Here is a 21,526-nt window from a genome sequence, read left to right on the forward strand (position 1 = left end):
CAGTATTCTACAAAAGACACAAACACACCCTGACACTACCTATTTCCATTCAGCCATGCAGGCAACAGGAAGGGGAAACGCTGCTTCCTGTGGAAGAATGGGCGGAGGCAATAATGGTCACCCTATTGTTTGTGTGTGTGTGTGTGTGTGTGTGTGTGTGTGTGTGTGTGTTTCAAGTGTATTGATAATATATGTGTGAGTTTAAACTCCAGTACCACCTGTCTGTTCTACCACTGTTGTCTATGGGTTATTGTTCATCTCAAACTACAGTGTGTTGACACTGAAGCTACCTTTGGGACCTGGTGTCACACCGCTTGTTGGCCATGCTTCCTGACACCAGTGGGACTGTGAGTGGGGGGGATGTCAGGCCATGGGCCCCTTTCCCCTTGGATGCAATGGTCTCACTAACAATAGTTACAGTTTGACATTAGGAGTGAAATAAACATGATTTACATGATTGATTTTGATTTTCCTGTTGGTCCTTGTTTTTGTATTATAGGAAATTTGCTTAACATGTTTGCTTGTTTCAATTTCGATGACTAAATGCGCTTTTTGTCATTGGTACATATACATGTCACTGATGAATTGTGATGTAAAAATTAAATACGATAAACATATAATGGAATTAGGGCAGTGAGGGTGTGATTTGTGGAGGGTAGAAGACAAACACAGACAGGAAGGGTATTGATGATTTTTTTTAAATGCAGAGTGCACAGTTTACAGTAAAAATATCCTTAGCAAAATCCTTAGCCAAATTAATCTGCAGCAAAGCTGTGCAGATTACAGTACATGAGGGAAAAGAGGGTTGTGGAGCAGAGCAGCAATGGGAAGCAAACAGTTATGGGAGGGGCATGGAGGTAATATGGTTCAATTATGGGAACAACACTGTGACAAGACATGACAGAGCGGGCAGAGTTGAAGCACAGTGGAACACAACTGAATCATTTGAGGCCAACAGTGGCAGGACAGAAAGTATTGTTCTACAGCAATCGACAGCCTGAGGGAGAGGCTGGTTTGGGTTAAAAGATGAGAAGCATGTATGTGTGTTTGGTGATTGTACAGGGGTGGGAGGTCTTAGCTTGTCACTGTGAATGACAGTAATGATGATAGTTGGAGAAGGAATCATATTGTTTATCTGCGTGTGTGAACGACGAGACAAAGTCTTACCATGCAGTTCATGGCAAAGTGGTTGTGCTGGGTCTGCAGCTCGACAGCATGCTGGTGGTTCCCTCCGATCTCCGTGTAACTGGTGAGAAAAAGGCCTTTGTTGTGCATGATCCAGTCGAACATCTATGGGGAGGAAATGCAGTTAGTCTTAGATAGAATTACAACTGAAAAGGGTCTTTCGATCTCCTGTACTCACAGCAACAGCAGTGAGAATGAGAGAGTTGCTTGGTGTTTGTAATTGACTAAAATCTTTTATCCCTCCACTGACTAAATCAATTAGCTGTGTGCATATGTGTGTTTGTGTAGTGTCATTTTAATGTTCCTCCCACTACACGTTTGGTGTGTGGAAAAGACGTTTAATTTAATTTAATTACAGCTCTGACACTTTCCATAGCAGGCCTCTGCATTTGCCTGCAGCTCAGTTTCATATTTTACATTTCCCAGTTGCAGCCACGCAACTCACACTCTCTCGAAATCTGACCACATACAGCCATGCACGCACATACAAACACACCCCCTTTTTTGCTCTGTTTTCATGCACACAAAAGGCAAAGCTCAGTCAAATAAATAAAATAAAAATTAATCTTATTTTGAAAAAAAACTTTAAAAACTATAAGTCCCCAGGAAGGGAAAAACACATGATTTATATTATTAATAATTTGTGTGTTAACCCTCTTTTAACACTTGCGAGTATTTTCTCTAAGGAACCTTATCTGCAATGCTACATACATCCACATCCCTGTTAATCTGGGATGCACAGGGCTGATCTGAGGACTTAAATGTCTGGATTAATGTAATGTTTAAAATACCCAGCTAAAACTGACATGCATGCATTGCACATGCATCAGATTTGCTCCTGTGAGCCTGAAATACTTGTATGTGGTGTATGTAAATAGACTGTGACTTGACACAGAATATGAGGGGGCAGTGAAGAACCAAATACAATCTAACTGGTTTCAACATTCATGGTAATAGCATGGAGGATAAGCTAACCTTCTCTGCGTCCTGTTCAAACAGACGCAGCTGGAAACATTGGTCCAGCTTCAGTTTTCTCATGTGCCACAGCTGCTGCAGATTCTGTCGTGTCCCATGCAGCTTATCCAACAAGCCTGTCACTTTAGCTACTAGGTTGTGTATGTCCACATGCGCATTGAAGCTGTGATGATGGTCGTTGGAATCTCCACTAGCTCCGCCACTACGGTACCCGCTTTCACTGCTACTTCCACCTCCTGCAGTTTGTAACTGTAGCCTTTGCAGCAGCCTCCGTCCTTGCGCATCAAGCTCCTCCACCGACGCCTTAGTGGCCCTCTTCTTCAGCCCAGCATGTTCTTCCATGAGCCGTCGGGCCCCCTCCAGGTCCCGCGGGAGATCACGCTGGGACAAAGTTTCCTGGAGCTCCTCAAAGCGTGCCAGTGTGCGTGCGGCATCGCTGGCAAAGGTCTCAAACGACAGCCGCACCTAAAATGAAAGTCAAAAGTAAGCTGCATTTTCCAAAATATAAATACTACTGAATTTCTACTTAAAGACTGTTTTCTTAATTAAGCAGGTCAAAGACTGGGGTCAGCTTGTGTCACTAACACATCTGAAGAATAGAACAAAAAGAAAAAGTATCCAAACCTCAATCCAGTCATCATGGTTGTACTCTAAGCTGCCCTCAAAGTCAGCTGTCAGCTGGGATTGGTCCACAATCTTGGATAAACCGTCTAAGGACACCATCACCGTCTGGTGTGGGTGGGTGTATGTGGGACAATTGGAGTTGAAGGTGAAAGAGGGACGAATGCAAGAAAAGAAAAGAAGTGAAAACGTTTGGGAATGGAGAGATGGAAGACATAAGGGAGACAGTGAGATAAAACCAACCACAATGTAATCAGCAACAAAGTCACCATAAACTTAACATTTCTCAATACTTCTGAAAAGAATTTGCAGTCAGTGGCTCCACAGGTCTACTATTTAGATAGGTGGGGTGACCCCAAAAAAAACATTCCAGACATTTTAAACAGCGTTCATGTTATCGTTAATGAAATGGAAATACAAACACTGAGGTAACACTATGAAAATGAAAAATAAACAGGCAGAATTGGGGTTGGATTCTGGAGCCCTGAGTGCTCCTCTGTAAGGATATTATAACAATTGTTAACTGCAAGCAAACAAAGACACTTTAATAGGAAAAGTTATAGTTGGAGGGTTGAACCTACACATATGTTTGCAGCAGGGAGTCGTGCAATAAAAACACCAAGTTGTTCCCCCATCGATAACGCTGCAGCAAGAGAGTCAAACCAGGGACCTCCTGCCTATCATTGAGACCTACTCAGATACAGTACATGTTCAACATCTGTATCTAGTGTTGGGTTGAACCGTTTTGCCATGTCCTATATATCCTGGTCCCTTAGCAACTGGGTCAGAACTAAATATACCAGCAGATGCCCACATGGGATAGAACAGTGCAGCTGTCACCAAGCAGCGGCCCAATTAGACATGATGGCTATGCCAACAGAACTCTAACAGCTAAAACCACATTGTTCATTTATCATATTTAATAAAGTCATATTGATGTAAAGATCACAACAATCCATCTCTTGTAGAAAAAAAAGAAAATAATGAAAAACCTGTACACTCAAAAGAGACTAACGGTTATTGTACAACATTCACAACAACAAAACCAGACATGATGAAATAATTTGTTTTGTGTCTTAGAAATAAGGTAGTGTCACCAACCTCGAATTCAAACTTTGAGCTGCCGAAGTTGGTCCTCTGCTTCTGCCAGAAGTTGTCCGGCTTGATGATGAGTGTGACGTGGATACAAGAGGGGAAAGACTCCTGGAGGATCTTCAGCAGAGGCTTGATGCTGTCCCACTTAGAACCACGCATGTCCACAATGACTGTGAAGCCATGTCTGGCCACCTCCTCACTGCAAATGAACATATATAAAGATGTCAGATCTTAAGATAAAGAGAAAATAAATGATCTTTTTATGCTGAAGAAGTTAAGGAAAGAACTGTTAAACTATTTAGTCACTGTCAATGTTTCAGTTATTAAGACATTTAGAGCCACGAAACAATTAGGGAAGGAATATGCAGAAAAGATGTAGAAGTCGAGAATGTTGAGTCAAAACATCCCATGCAATTATGTAAAGCGTCTGGAAAAGCAAAAAGTAGATAAAACATTGAAGCGTTGAAATGTCCACTGCTGCTTACCAGAAGTCCTGCTGGTGAATAAGTCCATAAAAGGTTGTTTCTCAGTGTTAAAGGCTTCAATCTGAATGTGTCTAGCTAGGAAACAGACGCAGGCCCTCCTGCTCTAACTCACTCTGACCTCACTCTTTGAAAACAGATCGGTGGCCAAATGGGAAGAGAAAAACAGAGCAGAGAGGAGGGGGAGAGAGAGAGTTAGAGAGCGTGAGGGAAGAAATATTTAGACAGGAGAAAGAGAAGTCAATCCGACCTCCCTCTGAGTAAGTGACACTTGGTTCAGTCTGACAAATCTTTTCCTCTCTAGCCTTACATTTTGTGACTTTTGAAAGCATTGAAGTCTAAACTGAAACACACATGTCCAGATTCAGAGCAAGTTATTTACTGCAACATTTATATGCACCTCTGAAAAGATGTGAATATATTTTGTTTTAGGGGTTATAGCTGATAGTTTTATAGATCTATAGTTTGTTCTTGGACTTTGATGCCAAATTGCAAACTATGCCAGAAAGCCCTGAGGGAGCCGTGAAGAAACCTGGACCCAATTTTTGCAGTACTTAATTTGGACCACATATCGCCTCAAGACAAATCTCCAAACTCTGCTGTGGAAAAGGCTTAAGCACCAAACCTTTGCAGAACTAGAAAGCATCAGGGGATCAGAAACGGCAGAACAGAACAGCCATGCTCCCTCCAAGCTATCTGATTCCAAACAGAACAGCCTGGAGCTAAAATGTGAAGAAGACATTTTCTAGACCAGAATATCAGCATGCAATGAAAACCCTGTGAGAACATCATGTGGCTACATGCTTCCTGCATGTAAAAAGGAAGGGAAACACAACAAATGAATAAGACTTAAAAGAAAAAATAATTGCAATTTTAATTGTCCAGTTAGACATGATCCCATTCATACTAGATATTATTAAAAGCAGGATGGAAGAGATGAGAGTTACCTAAAAGGAACGAGTGGTAACCTACATAAAGGGGTAGTAGCTTTTTCTAGAGAGTAAGGAGGAAATGAGAGGGGGGAAAAAGAGGAAGGGGGGTTGAATCTTCACAGAGAATCCAAAATAAAACCATCCCAGCTCTCTGTAGCCTCGGGTTATGCTTCAGCATTTTAAATCAAAGCAAGGTGGGAAAGTCTGACACAAAGGAAGCGATGATATGTGTGTGAGTGCGAGTCCATAAGAGGGCAGGAGGAGGTGTCTGTTTCAAATTAACCCAGGATCAAGAGAAAGGTCCAGGGCAGGCGTATAGGTTAGTGCATTTGCATATGAGTGTGTGTATGTAACAGTAGGAATCTTTCACTGAAACCCTACACATGGTCATACCTTGGAATAGTAGCTAGGTAAGCTATGAGCCTGCGCAGGTCCTCAGGTCGTATTCTGTCGTGGTTGCTTCGTGCAGGAAAGGTGAGAACGGGACCTCCACGTCTGTCTCTGCCACCTTTGGATAGAAATCAAACAACAAAATAGTAAATAAATTGCTATAGCTTGACTGTAGCTAAGCTAACTGAAGAACAGGTCATGAGAGGGAATTTTCCACATGTGCTGAGTTCTGTATTACTGTGTCACCAGTGTGATGGACGTGCAACTTGTACAGGGTTTGTCTCAAATAAGGGCTTGGTCATTAGCAAACACATAAACTCAGGAGTTGTGTAAACTCCACACAGAAGCATGAACCATCATATGAATAATAAACTAACAGACTGAAACTGAAAGGGATTCATTTGACTTTTTAATTGCTTACTGTGATGCTACTGGGTTCAGCACTGAATACAGAATACAACACATAACAGATGTACAGTGCATAGTTCTCTGGGATGACAGCAGCTTATTTGCACGAGTACCATCTGTGAATAAGTCATGACTGCATTGAGTCAAATTAAAGTGTCAGGGGTCAAGTTAGTCTCCGTTTGACAAGATAAGTCCTGTAATAGCACAGACTGCAGTGACAAACAACACTGAGTGAAACTGAACAGACAAAATCACTCTCTCATACTCTCTCATAATTATGGCATTGGCCAGGCAGTTAAAACGAATGGGGTAAAGGTCAGGTCGAGACCATGACGAGTCAGATGCAGTTCACAGGAATGAGTGAGCACACTTAATTATACTAACAAGTAGACATCACAGAAAGTGGAGCTTGAATCATCACACCCAAACTGTTGTGTTGTGACAACTAGGGGACAGCATGTGCTCCCATTGGAAACAATTGTGTCTTTTAAACACAAAGTAGTGTTACTGTTTTACTTTTGTTACTGATACTTTCAGCTTTGTCAAAACTATCTATTTGAATGACGTAATCCCACTTTAAGCATTCTTTTCTTCTGATACATTTGTCCTACATCAGTGTGCAAACAGGTTTATGAGTAGAGTACATATCTGACCTGAGAGAAAGGCAACCTTCTCCTTGAGGATAGGAAGCACATCGATGGCCTTCATATCCTCATTGCGATGAAACCCTGAAACAGAGAAAAACAGAGAGAGGTCAGTAACATAGAACAGAACAATCCAGTTGATTTTTTTGTTTTTATTTTCACATCGATGTGATACATTTAGTCCGTGCTGAGTTGAGTAGTTTTATAGTATGTTCTTCAAATGTCCTGTTTTGCATGGCTTAATTAACAGCTAGCGCAGTTAATACCATGAAGCAAGATGAAGGATTTTAACACAAACTCCCAAACTCTCATAAACATACACACCAGTTAAATGTTGTTGGTGCAGTATCAGAGCATAAAGTCCCAGACAGCTGATTTACAGTAAATGATGCACGGTACACAATAACGTAGGGATGTGCAACATAGTCAAATCATTTGAGATATTGTATTAGTTTCCACAGGCATACCATATCTGAACTGGTTTAAATACAGTTTATTCAGATTTGGTTTATATTATGCATTATCTATCACTGCAACAATGAATAATTGAATGGTTGCCAAATATATAAAAAAAAAATCACAAAACAAAAACTATCATATTATTGTATATATATATATATATATATATATAATCGTATTTACAACAATTCTATTCTTAAAATGCAGCAAAGGGACATGCAGAAACCAGAACACTGGAAAACAAAATAATCTATAGCTTAAATATACTGTGCAGTTAGCAAAAAATACAGGCCAGCCATGACATTGACAGCGTTGACCACTAAATATATGCATCATGTGAGAGAGGAGGTGTCGGGGGCAGAGTCTCTGCAGATGCAGTTAGCTTGTGATGTTATCAGATATCGCTCTTTTTGCTCTGAGTCATCTATCTCTCACACACACAGACACACACCACAAAGTGTACTCCTTTACATAAGTGCACAAGGAGCATGCATATTAAGTTTGTACAGCAAATCATATTCATAAAGAATGCCATAGAGGGAAAAGAACATAACAATAGGAGAAATGTTTTTGAGCTCTGTTTTGGTAAACAGAGCTTTTATGGTCGGAGAAGAAAAATAAATACTGTAGGAAAAACAGCTTTACATAAACACTGTGGTGCTTTGACAGTTATAATATAAACATTTAATCACACTGACTTCACATGGAAATTAGCTAATTAGATAGTGGCTAGACTAAGTGCTTCATTATGCTCTCATAGACACATATACAGACCGAATGCCCTCAAATAAAAGCAAGACATTATTCAAAATGCATTATAAACTACAGCAAAGCCACAATCTTGACTTGAGTGTTTTCTCCCTAAAATTGGAATATTTCTCATTCCACAGAGTTATACAAGCAAGGAGGAAAACTGTAACATTAAGAAATGTTTCAACACAAGTAAGTCTTCTTCTTTCACGTTGCAGATGCGTTGCAACCTGAGGAAATGAAGGGGAAAATTAGATGTGACAGAATACAAGCAAAGACAGAGAGGGAGTACAGTATTGGATGGATATATAGATTAAAAGATAAATGGATCAAAGGCAGACTGAAATGGATAGGGACAAAGACAAAGTGTGTGGGATGGAACGACAGTAACAGAGAAGCACAAGCTGAGGGTTTGAGCGAGAGAGTGAAGAGGGGGACAGACAAAGCTGCAGTCTACAGCGAGACAGATAATAATAAAGACACAGAGACGGCTAAATAACTACAGGTCCTGTAATATTGATTTTTACCACGTTCTGGGGGAGTTAGCCGTAGCAGGCCTGGAGGAAAGCACATTAGCTCCACGTGGGAAGAGTCACTGGAAACAACCTGACTCAGGGATAATGTCACAACCAGCTGAGATGTGTTGGAGCTGAAGTAGCACTAATGCTTTTATTCTCGAGGAGAGAGAGAGAGGCTAAACAGCTGAGTGAGTCCCTGGCAATGCACGCTCATAGTTTTTATGATCTCCCTCTCTGTGGCTGTCTCTTTATAACCTTCTGCACCTGTTTCTCCTCCAGACCCCCTAAAAACAGAGACTTTAAAGAGTGTCTCAGTGTGTGCATTGAACATCAGCACCACAGGGCCCAAGCAGAAAGAAATACAACTCCACTTGCACTTTGTGTGTTAGCACATGTGTGTGAAGCGTGCCCAGACACATTCCTCACTGTTGTGGTTCATGTAAGATACTGGTGCTGGCACAAAGCCAACACTGACCTCTGTTATAATGCTGCAGCCCAGCTAAAGCTGCAGGTCACGCTACACTAGACCAAGTGTGGCAGAAAGATGGACATACATGCAATTGTGGGCTTCATGTGAAAGGCTGCAGTAGTGTAAGGCTGCCATTTAAGTTGCACATCCTAATGCTGGAACACAGGATTTTGCAGATAAGGAGGGAGAATTCCAGATAAAGTGTTGTATGAACATACGTAACAATGGTGAGCAGCATAATATAAACAGCTGCTAGTGAAGAGTTGATGGCCCATTACTTGTGGTGTTAACACAGTAAAATAAGGCACAATGGCGCAAGAATGCAGTCAACCACAGAGCCTTTTCACATTTTCGTCATGTTTATATCCCGCAGAGATAAAGTATTACCCTACCTACACACTGTGATTCATGAAATCCCATCCTCGCCCCTCGCTAACACACTAGCACACACAGGCACGCACAAAAACCTCCTCTCTTCACAACACACAGACCCTCATTTACAAGTCTGCCGAGCATGAAATAAAGCTTTTCAATCACACACTGCTTGTTCATAACACTCTCATAATGAGAGCAATCCATTTTTACTGGCAGGCTGCACTCAGTGCCCTGTAAAATGAGGCAGAATGCATAGCGTTCGTCCAAGCATTTTACAGTGAGCTTCCATTGCGATCATTCTATTTTAAATGTGAAATTCAAAGAAGAAAAATTAAGAGGAAAAGTAGAAAGTAATTTATTTTTCAGTGCGCACATCTGTCCTCGCATATACAGAGTAACTGGAGGTACAACGTGGTGACAGTCAGATGAAATCAACTGCACACATGACAGGTAGTGGATCATTTAACACACACACACACACACACACACACACACACACACACACACACACACACACACACACACACACACACACACACACACACACACACACACACACACACACGCACGCACACGCACACACACACACACAATGCAAGTATGCTACCTTTCTCTCTCTAGGCTCAGAAAAGGAGACATCTTGTAAATACATCCATCAAAGTGACAATGCTAGTACGTCATGTGGAATATATTCTGTTGAGTTGGCTTTACAACATTGCTTCTGAGCCATGCACTTAGAGTACAACTTTACAACTACATATTTAGGCAGTTGGTGAAATATTTGTCACTTTTTGTTAAGCTCATATCCATTTTATAAATTTGTAAAATATTTTATTTGCCAAAAACAATGGAATGCTGCAAGGGAATCAGATACAAACATGTGTTATCCTCTTGTCGTGTCGGGGAACAGAACTTGGGAGACAAATGGGAACTTGTTGTTTCTCACACCAAGCGAAACTGCAGCCATTGGCTAACATACATCATTTATTGGTCTTACATGCCCAGTCAGTGTTGGTCCAATCACATGCCTGCCTGCAAATGCCAGTAAGCCTAATTGTGTACTATTAGAAAATGTGTCTTTGAGCAATGGCAGAACATTCTAAATGTGTGGTTTCACCCAGCTCAAACATCAGCCAACACCTTTTGGGTTAGAAGTGATGTCACACAACCAGAGAATGCAGAGGTGAAGACACACAATTGTAGCTTAAATGTAACTTGAAGACAAATAATGACTACATTTGTACATGCCATACGTGCAGCTAGAGCAGAAAGTACTTTTTAATTCCTGTAGCTCTGTGAATTAGGAAAGCAAACAGACAAAGAGAAAGAAGTAGCAACACAGATTCTTTAAGCCCTTTCGCTCCATCCACAAGGCTTGGACCCTACATCCTCAACATCACATTGCTGTGTAGCAAAGGGAACACAACATGACAACACATAGAAAGTGTGCCAATCCATTTCCTTTTGCCCAACTGACTCCAGGCCGAAACCACGATAGCATGCAGATGTGAATACTACAAGATATTTTGTTTGTATCTTGAACCAAACCTTCGCACCACAGACTGAAAACATCCTGTATTCTTTCTAAACAGGTTTACAGAATTGTTTCTAGAGGGCTTTAATGAGATGTAATGGGGAATGAACGTACTAATTTTAGATCAGAATGGGACAACATTGTATAAACCCCTGACCAAAATGGTTACATGTCAGGGATAAACAAGCAATTTCTTCACCTTCAAGTATGAAAACCATAACCCATAATCCCAAAATGAACACAACTGCATATTTGTGCCGTCCCTCCACACGTCAGAACAGACGGCCTCAGTACATTGTGCCAATATCTTTGCTTCCAATCCTTTAGACCACAGGCTAGACGTTACATGGTACATCTGAAGCCTGGCACGGCCCACATGATACCAATCCTCTGGCTCATGACCTCAGATTCAAAGCAAGTACAAGCTAGGCTGTATGTGTAGAACAAACCAGAGCCGCCCGCTACATACGCTGCAGAAATAGTACAGTCCAATTCCCCTGGCTGTAGCACCGCCCGCCTCAGCCTGAACCTGATAACACGCATCCCAGCTGCCAGCAGTGATTATGGTGGTAAGATCCAAAGATTCAAAGGGAAACTCTTGAATGTATTTTATTTATTATTTATTTGTAATCCCATCAGTATAAATGTAAGCCCTTTTTGAATATAGTGTCTTCTATTTACGAAGATTTAGAGTGCTTTTGACTGTGAAGGATTTCAGATGGTTTCTCATACTTTAGTTCTGGGTCAGAGCGCAGTATGTGAACCTAGCTATGAGTTTGGCTCACTTTGGCCTGACTTGGACTGTCTCAGAATATGGGAAGGTTTGAGAAAAACGCAGAAACAGAGGAGAAGTGTGAGAGTGGGTTTGGTTTACTGTGCTCGTGTTATATGGTGTGTGTGCGTGTGTATGTGTATGTGTATGTGTATGTGTATGTGTATGTGGTATGTGTATGACGTGTATGTGTATGTGGTATATGTGTATGTGGTATATGTGTATGTGGTATATGTGTATGTGTATGACGTGTATGTGTATGTGTGTGTGTGTGTGTGTGTGTGTGTGTGTGTGTGTGTGTGTGTGTGTGTGTATGTGTATGTGTATGTGTATGTGTATGTGGTATGTGTATGACGTGTATGTGTATGTGGTATATGTGTATGACGTGTGTATGTGTGTGTGTGTGTGTGTGTGTGTGTGTGTGTGTGTGTGTGTGTGTATGTGTATGTGTATGTGGTATGTGTATGACGTGTATGTGTATGTGGTATATGTGTATGTGGTATATGTGTATGTGGTATATGTGTATGTGGTATATGTGTATGTGTATGACGTGTATGTGTGTGTGTGTGTGTGTGTGTGTGTGTGTGTGTGTGTGTGTGTGTGTGTGTGTGTGTGTGTGTATGTGTATGTGTATGTGTATGTGTATGTGTATGTGTATGTGTATGTGGATGACGTGTATGTGTATGTGGTATATGTGTATGTGGTATATGTGTATGTGTATGACGTGTGTATGTGTGTGTGTGTGTGTGTGTGTGTGTGTGTGTGTGTGTGTGTGTGTGTGTGTGTGTGTGTGTGTGTGTGTGTGTGTGTGTGTGTGTGTGTGTGTGTGTGTGTGTGTGTGTGTGTGTGTGTGGCAGGATTTTAGTGAAACCAAACAGAACCCAGACAGAAAACAGGGCACAGGCCTCTGGAGATCATCAAGGGAATTCACTACAGCACAGCACAATGTTTTTATCTCACTCTGACAAAAGTAACACATCAGAGTCTGTCAGGAAACACCTAGCCCTGAGTGTCAACCAGTAATGGTTCAGAGTCTACAGCCAGAGTAATACCAGAGAGCTCTTCTTATGGGTTGCATCTTCAACATTTTCGAAACAGTTTTCTTTGATAGAAGTGGTAAGACAGTATGTCTCTTTATGTGGTTAAAAGGTCTACTTAATTACAACTACAAAGCTTTTTATCACCTGGTTGTTTGAAACAAGCCAATAGGAGGTCATAAAAGGCGAAAAATAAAGTGGTGTCAAACACTCAAACAGGGATTATTTCACCATTTCAACTCAAATGAACAACGAAGCTTTCAACTCTGTAACCATAGTTTGATTTGATCTACATTCATTATCTACGCTGACATTGTATCTGCCAGGTGTTTCCTCTATTTCTGCTTAATCCCTTTGTTTTGAGGTATATTTGAATGTCATTGCCCTCATTTTTTAGCAGGCAATGTGATTCTTAAACCTGGTTTATATGATGGGCTGTTATTTGCAGGTTGTAAGTCACGTCCCCTGTGAGACAACCCCGACTAGAGTATCAGCAAGTGTATGTTGCCCCGGTGCAACAGGGATAATACAAACAACTTAGAGCTCCATCTCTCTGACGCTGCATTTCTCAAACTTTCTTTCTCTTATGCTGGATATCCTTTTAATCTTTCACTTTCATATACACAGTCTTTTAATTCCTCCCTCAGATACAAATGCATTTCCATCAGCCTCCACTCTACTCCAGTGCTGTGACCTTCAGCAGGAGCTGGCAGGGGGCCTGGGGACTGTGGTGAGCTCAACTTTCATCGGGTTTCTCATATTGTTGTTACAGTGTGGCTTACAGTAAAAATAACACTTTGCTCCTACCGCAACCCCTCGACCTGCATACAACCCCGGAGCACAGCAAAAGAAGGTATGAATAAGTCATAACAAATGGGAAGGGTAGGACACAAAAAGGAATCTCATGGTCCGCTGTGCTTCAATGTTTAGTGTGGCGCCTTCAGATAAAACCATGCCAACTCGCCACTGAAGAATTAAATGTTTCATCCTGCTATTGATTTAAGCTGAGCAGCCGTACAGTATGGTGTCTCTCTGCAGCTTCCAGAACTTGTTATAGTTGAAGTCTCTGAAATTGGCTGCACAGATTAAATAATTTCATTATTCCACAAGTGAAATTCTTCAAATCATTTTTTTTTTTTCTACGCAACAATGCAGCACTTCAATCTAGAGGATGTTTAATAATCAGTACAAAATAATAAGTTATTGATTAATTATTTCTTTATTAATTATCTTTCAACTGACTGCCCAGTGCCCAGACATATAAGTAAGAATTGGAGACACGTCAAGAAGCACTGTTGTACTACAAGTTACCTGTAAAATAAACTATGAAATCAGTACGTTTGATGTGTATTTTTATTTTGTAATATTTCTTTACATTACAAAAAAACTTCCATTTTCTCAAACTAGTAACTCTTGAACACAATATAATGCATTTATATCATGGAGAAAAACCACCTTAGGGATGTAAAACAAACATATCTTATCCTGAATATATCTTATAAGAGCTCTCTGAATGAACAAGTCATCATACAGACCAGAGAGAACAGTGAGCTCTGTAAATCTTGTCCGCACCATTCAGTACAACACATCTCATAAACCCTATAACTCTTTTAGTACAATGTGAGCAGCAATGGCACAATGCCTAGATAAACAATGGTCAGCAGTATTATGCAGTCCAGTGAGTGTGCAAATTAGGGCTTTTCCACTGAGCTGTTTGTGAGAAAAGTGAAGGACACAATCAAAGCAGTTTCTCTGCTGTATAATGAACTACTGTCCTGTGCTAACATCTGGGCTCTCACCATACTGTGCTGCAACACATCACACCACACCACACACGTTTATGAAATGTCACTTTAAGTGCTACAACATGCCTGTGAAGTAGCAACAAGGACATGCTTCAAAAGATGAAATGCAAACACAAACACACACAACCTGGAGACAGCCCAGGGGTAAACACACGCTGTAGTTGTTACATTTAATCTAGTTAAGGTTGTAATGAACCTTGACAGACTATACGCATTGTAAGTCTCCTTATTATAGTGCTACAGCTGTTTCTTTATTTCACACCTCAGTGAGCCTGAATAACAAAGCTCACCTCCGTGTTTAATTTACAAATCTTCTCTTTTCTCTTTTTGTGTCCCATCTCATGTGACGTCCTTCCACCCTATCCGTCTCTCTCTCTCTTTCTCTGTATTCTCCCCTCCCTCTGTTGACTCTATTGGCTTCTGACATACTTAGCGTCCCTCTAGGCCTCACTATTGGCAACCCTCCGTGTCACTTGCCAGTACTTAATGCTGCCTTTTTTATGGAGGTTTTTATCATGGCCGATTTGAAGGGATGAGAACATGTCAGTCAATGATGTCTTTCTTCAGCTCTTTTGACACAAGCCTTTTTGGAAAAAAGGACTGAGGCAACGTCTCAGTGATTGGAAGCACTTTTCTTATATTGATCACGTTGCCACAACTACATTCTGAATACAATCAGAGTTTAAAAATAAGGATTTTCAAAACAATTTCTCCTGCTGTGCAGTGTAGGTATGATTTTGCGACGCTTGATGGTCTTATGCATGTTATCCCCTATATAAAAAGAAAATCGTACGATGATGTGTAGGAAATGTTTCCATCCTGCCATGGTTACAGCCTTGATATTGTAACTACATACTTTATGGGAATATTAAAATGTATAAACATAGATACACTATACACTATGTATACTTTGAGTTATAGATTAAACATCTAGTCTTTGTGTGTTTTGTAAACTTCAAGTATAATTGACTTTTGTTCGTCTTTGTCCACATCCTTTATTTTTCTGTGGAATATCCCTTTAAGAATATCTGTCAATCATCTTTTTGAGTCAGTGGAAGGTATGTGTTGTGCCAGAGCTAAACAAATCTATATCAATTGGGAAAAGTTGAGATCAAATCAAGACGGAAAAAAACAAAGAGCTCAATGGCAACGTGCAGGAACTGCTTGAGAAAGTCACTAAGCAGGATTTCCTGAGAAAAAAGACTAACCGAGGGAGGAGAAAAACACCTGGACTCAGCAAAACAGTGCTCTGGAACAAGAGGTTCAGGATACCACCGGCACAATTAGCGAGGACAGAAGGATGAGAGACGAATCCTTTTCCGAGAGAAATGCACAGAAATAAGCAGAGACTAGCAGGACAACATAACTGATACTTTGGCTTTAACAGGGTCAAACCTTTCCTATTGAAATAGAAAACTGAAAACTTCCCCTATAAGGACAAAACAATCACCTCACAAGTAGGAACACAGACCCGTGACTTCATGTTTTGTCCTAGATCTTAAAGGTAGGGTAGGTAAGAATGGATAAACCAGCTCGAGTGCGCTAGAATTTGAAAATACACAGCCGGAAAAAATCTGCCATTTCCTCACAGAGCCCCTCCTCCAACACACACGAACGCGCACATGACCAATGAGGGCACGAGATAAGTTTGTGCACAGATGGAAGGCTGACAGGCAGGTCGGCCATCCAGTTACTTTAGCCGGGCCGGCTCAGATGATTGGTCATGCTTTTTACAGTACTACGGCTTCCACAGATGACATTTTTTTTATGTATTGTCAAAGCATTTAATATATTCATTGCTATCGGGATGTTAAGAGCATTCCATGGAATATAACAAAAAGTGTTTCTGAAGTGAATTACCTACCCCACCCTTAAAATAGGTAATTTCTAACTTAAACTATACAGGAGATAATCTATAAATCCTCGCTCAGCTTGTTATGATCTCGTTCTGCAGTGCTGTCTCATGATACATTGCATTATTTTTCATAGCAGACAACTCCTTACACAATCTGCATTCATTAACCCTACAGGCATTGAGTGTTGCTGATTAAGCAAGGCAGGGGGAAAGAAGTCCTTCAATTTAGGACGGAGGCTAGTTCTCTTGGCTAGCAGGATGTAACTGCTCTGGGCTGTAAACTGTTATGCAGAGTTTTATTAGGCCAAATATGGATACACGTACAGACTCAGTAAGCATAATCTGTACAGTCTATCCCTCAAGTTATTTTGTTTCTCTATTTATATCCTATTGCATCTAAATCAGTATGTGAAGCACAGCACAACGTGAGCACAATGACCCATATACTAATCGGAAAACAGGACACCTTAAGCATGAGTTAGGATGGTAAAGTGTATGAAGAGAAAATGAAGTACATATACGTAGTGCCGTTTTGTAAACAACACACTGCAGTGAAACATCACCTAAATTCTCTCAATAAGAAGAAGACACTTATACACAGACATAAATATGCATTATTTACCAGTTTATTCTAAGTTAAGAATATACAGTAATTATTTTGTCCAAGCTAATATGTCTCACAATGATACAGCAAGCTAACATTGCCTAATTCAAATACCTTGACAACACAAAATGATGAGTCAAAATGATTAAGAGAACCTGTACTATCACAGAAGAGAAGTCACAGCTCAGCCTCAGCAACATGGACTAACAGCAACTTTACACGTTTTTTCAAAGCGACAACGTTTAATAAAAAATGTCAACCTCACATACATAATCGAATATAAAAAGGACAGAATTATTTACGGCAAGGTTTTAGTATTGGTTTGCACTATGTTGTGAAGTGTTCCTGTTACCTTGTCCCTTTGGGAAGACAGACACTATGGACACAATAGTTTTGAAATGCAGGGCCAAGTTTGTGTGCCATGGTTTACTGATAAACTTATAAACTGCTGTTCAATAATATAATTCAGCAACATTCCACCCGTCTCATTGATTTCAACAGCATCGATATCAGGTCACATGACTTGTTAAGTTGTATAAGAAGCGAGATTCTCTTCTCTCTCTTTAGAATCTACAGTTACAATAATTTGTAATAACCTTCACCTTGTTTGTAGAATACTTATAAGAAAACAATGAAAATACCAGTGCATTAGTTAAAATACAAAATAATGTAGGACTTCACTAAAGTCTTAAATATCAGGAAAACAAAATACTTTGAAGCCTATAGGTTTCAGATCATTACCATGAGGTTCACATTACACAACATATTCAGTTGAACCTGTTTTACCTCCATACTGTACATACTTGTACTGTAAAGAATCAAAACAAATAGGATTCTTGTTAAAACAACAAATAATATTTATGATCGAGAATACTTTACCTGAGAGTCTGATCAGGGTTTTCCCAGCCTGGGCGTATTGCCAGCTGTGGTTATCCAGCACTGCCATTGTAAACCAAAACCAGCACCAAACCGTCCCTATCAATCTAGGCCTACGCTACGCTACGCTACACCCTACACAGGTCTACGTCGAGCCCCCTACCAGATTTAGCTTTCTGACCGTACCCTTGTTGTATGGCAAGTAGACAACTGAACCACAGCGGTGCCATACATTGGCCAACGCCCCTGCCACCCACTGAGCTGCAGAAAGCCAAAGACCCTGCCAGCTCCTTTTGGCCTCCAACAACCAGCTTTTCACTGCTGTGTCCCCCCCCCATGTCACAAACCCCTCCCCAAAACAAGATTTAGTAACAAGTGCTGCTTTGCATTAAACAGTTTCTCCCCTGTGTGCCAGGCTGGCTACTCACAGGGGGGGGGAAAGGGAAAAAGTTAAGCCAGCCAAACAGTTGTCGTTGGTGGATTTGTGGGTGAAATAGGCTTTAATGATGATTGGTTGTAATCTCTTCTCTGAGTAATGCTGCTGGTCACTCTGAGCTTTGAGACGGGGCACATAAGGATTCTTAATATTAATAAAGACCCCCTTAACATCTTACAGAAAGTGTTTATTAACAGCTTGGTGAGATTTAATTTACCTTCTTTATAAAACATAGAGTGAAAATTACATTCGTCTTGTTTTCTTTTAAGATATATGACATAAAAGCCTTGAAAATGACAGCATTTTTAGAGAAGTTTATCAACAGGCGCTTTTGATGCAAAACCAATAGCAAATAATAAAAAAAATTAAGCAGGCACACTACAGTAATCGCTTTATTCATGTATGGTCATGTGCAAAGTTTTTGTATGTTTAGCTCATCTTGACATCAATAAACCTTAACAAGTCCAACATCTCCATCTGTGTGTAAATTCATGAAGACCAAATGATGTTTTCCCGCTTTGAAGGGATTGGCTGAATCTGATTCAAACACTAATGCTTACCAACTTTCATAAACCAACTGCTTGACTGCAAGCCAATATCTTTTGAACAGAGGAAACACAACAAAGAGCTCATTCACTGTTTACTCCTAAAGCAACATTAAGCTTCTTTGTTGTCTCCAAAGAAAAGTCAAGGGGGATTACCATTACTTTTCCACATTGTGAGGAAAGCTCCGATAAGCTCCATAAATAGGTTTACGAGACATGGAGCTCAAACGCAAGTCCAGAAAAAGTCATGATCTAGCTACTTTAAAGCTCCTTTGATTAACATGCATCAGCACTCAGACTGCAGCAAAGTGACATAATAACACATTATGAGCGGGCATTTCTGACACACAGCAAAAACATTTCCGTAGACATTCACATTTGATATAGTTGGCCTTCTCCAGCACTTTTGTGGGACAACATACCGACTCTGTTAGCAGTCTGACATGGCTCCATAGTCAGCCGACCTTTCCTGTCCCTGAGAAAGCACATGTAGTGGAAACAGAACAATATGGTCAGACCGGCCATGGTCAGGGTCACAGATAACAATCCAAAGTGCACAAAGGAGCTTCCCAAAGAACAGTGATCCCGTGGGTTTGATCCTACTCGTAAGTTATCCAAGCACAAAGATGCTGGAAGCTAACTTCATTGTTGTGTTCATGTTTTGTCTCGGTGTGTGAGAGCTGACAGCGTTCTCTTCTCTGAGAGTTGAAAGTAAGGCCTGCACTGCTGCATGCACATGCAAGCGGGCCAGGTCACATATTTGAATGATCCTGTTGGAATAAATAACTGAGAGGGATTGTCACCTCTGAGATAGAGGCATGGGGTTGGCTGGGGGGGGGGGGAAGTCAGCTGATGAGTGACTGTGTAGTAGGTCAGGTTTTTGCAGATGTACTGTAGATGACTTGTTTGTTGATTTTTTAACATCTTACTTCCATCATTCCTTGGCATGTTGACCTTTATCAGCTATCTATCATATTTAAACAACTTATAATAGAGATTCATCAAGAGGACAGTGATAATAGCGCCACTAAAAGAATGTGCCCTCCAGAGAAGCTTGTCTCTATGACCTCCAAACAGTATTTAACTGTTTCATTTTGCACTGTTACTGTAGCAGAGAGAGAGAGTAGAAAGACCACGAGAGAAGAAGTAGTGAGTGTGAGAGGGATCAACACTGGAAAAAAGAATAAAAGCCCTTTTCAATGCTGTGCCTCCATGTGCATCTGTCTGCTTGTAAGCCCACAACAGTATACAGAGCAATCTCACTGGGCAGCCAGCTGAGTCGCATCAACACATCAATGAAGTGGAGAGGAGGGCGCTTTGTACGGCTCGGGAAACACTATTCATCAGCTTCCTCCAACCCTGCTCCGATTGTCCCGCCATGCAACAAAACCGAGCCAATAAACCACAGTGTACCGAATTATACTTGACGGGCAGGGAGCAGAAGGGAGAGAGTGTCTGTGGTTTACTGTATTAAGAAGGGGGGGAAATGGCAGAGAAGGAAAACAGGAAGGAGAGAAAGTGCTTGAGACAAAACTGTTTCAGTTGTCCTTCATTCATTTCAGACAGTAATGGCCCAAAGCAGATGGGACTTAAACTGAAGATATCAGACTGTGGGAGAGCGATGACTAAGAGAGAGGATAGATATGTCTCCATCTACCTGTTTTTGAAAGCACTTTCACTTTTGCAGAAGATGCAATACAGGGTGATTGAAATACTTTTGTCTAATATATCTTGACATTATGGTGTCTGCTTATAAGGTGGACAAAGCAAAGGCTTGCTGCCCCTCAGCATTACGTGCCTCTGTGTCACCAAAAAGACTGAGATTTAAAAGAGCGGGATATTGCATGTCATCCCCCTCTCTATAAACATAGTGGCTGATAAAAAACAAAACAGGATACACGTGTGACAGAAGCTTCATTAAAAACAAACCAATGCCATTTTATATGGAAAGTTTTTAGTTTCTTAGTTGTGCTCAATGTATTATTTAATTTGTCACACCAACTGCTTTTTTAACAGAGTGGGTAGTGCTAGTGGGATGGAATATGCACTTCAGATTTTATTTTTGCATGCATTTCCAAATATAACTTTAAAGTTGTGCAACATTTGGAAGCATTCCAGAGAGACAAAGAGAGAGGAAGGGAAAGATAAACAGATAATGCTGGAGATAAATATTGTGCGCATACAATACCATACACAACAATAGCAGACAATAAAGCATAATCACAGTATCCCAAGTGTGTTCCTGCTTGCAACAAAATATGAAAGACCACCACTCCATTTCACAGCAAAACTGTGCCAAATGATCTCAGCTGACAGCAGCCATAACAGAGCAACAGCTGAGCTCTGATAATAGGATTACTGACTTTTACAAACCGTAGGGACGATGTTTAAAATGAACACATGATTAAGAGCAGTCATTAACACACGTGTTATGATGTTGCTGGAATTTCCATTTTCTAAACAAGACCCTCTGTAAATCAACATTGTGCTAAACAGAATGCAGTCATGTGCATGTCTCAGTTGATGTTAGAATAAAAAGGAAAGACAAACAAAACCTGTAATTAAGTAAATGAGCACAATAGCAAAAGATATGCTGCCGAGCCATCTTGCTGCTTCTGTCATTTCTTATTCACGAACAGTATCTGTAATGATAATGAATGACTAACAGTTTTGGATGACAAAGATAATCAAACGTGTCTTTTTGTCCCGACAAATCCAGAAAACAGATCAAAACTATAATGAGTGAATCTAGTTGTTTG

The 21,526-nt window shown here is 40.6% G+C and overlaps 1 protein-coding gene across 3 annotated transcripts in view; it reads right to left on the minus strand.

Annotated features, from left to right (window-relative positions):
- triob (trio Rho guanine nucleotide exchange factor b) overlaps nucleotides 1-21,526 on the minus strand; it is a 122,273-nt gene that overhangs the window by 60,032 nt on the left and 40,715 nt on the right. For all 3 annotated transcript variants that reach the window (XM_034102022.2, XM_034102021.2, XM_034102023.2), the window contains exons 3-8: nucleotides 6,742-6,816; nucleotides 5,684-5,798; nucleotides 3,883-4,075; nucleotides 2,785-2,889; nucleotides 2,161-2,625; nucleotides 1,168-1,290 (exon numbers count right to left, since the gene is read on the minus strand). In XM_034102022.2, the coding sequence (XP_033957913.2) occupies nucleotides 1,168-1,290; nucleotides 2,161-2,625; nucleotides 2,785-2,889; nucleotides 3,883-4,075; nucleotides 5,684-5,798; nucleotides 6,742-6,816 (1,076 nt within the window). The remainder of the gene's footprint in view (nucleotides 1-1,167; nucleotides 1,291-2,160; nucleotides 2,626-2,784; nucleotides 2,890-3,882; nucleotides 4,076-5,683; nucleotides 5,799-6,741; nucleotides 6,817-21,526) is intronic.

This window comes from Pseudochaenichthys georgianus, chromosome 16 (genome assembly GCF_902827115.2).
Source record: "Pseudochaenichthys georgianus chromosome 16, fPseGeo1.2, whole genome shotgun sequence".
Taxonomy (NCBI): Eukaryota; Metazoa; Chordata; class Actinopteri; order Perciformes; family Channichthyidae; genus Pseudochaenichthys; species Pseudochaenichthys georgianus.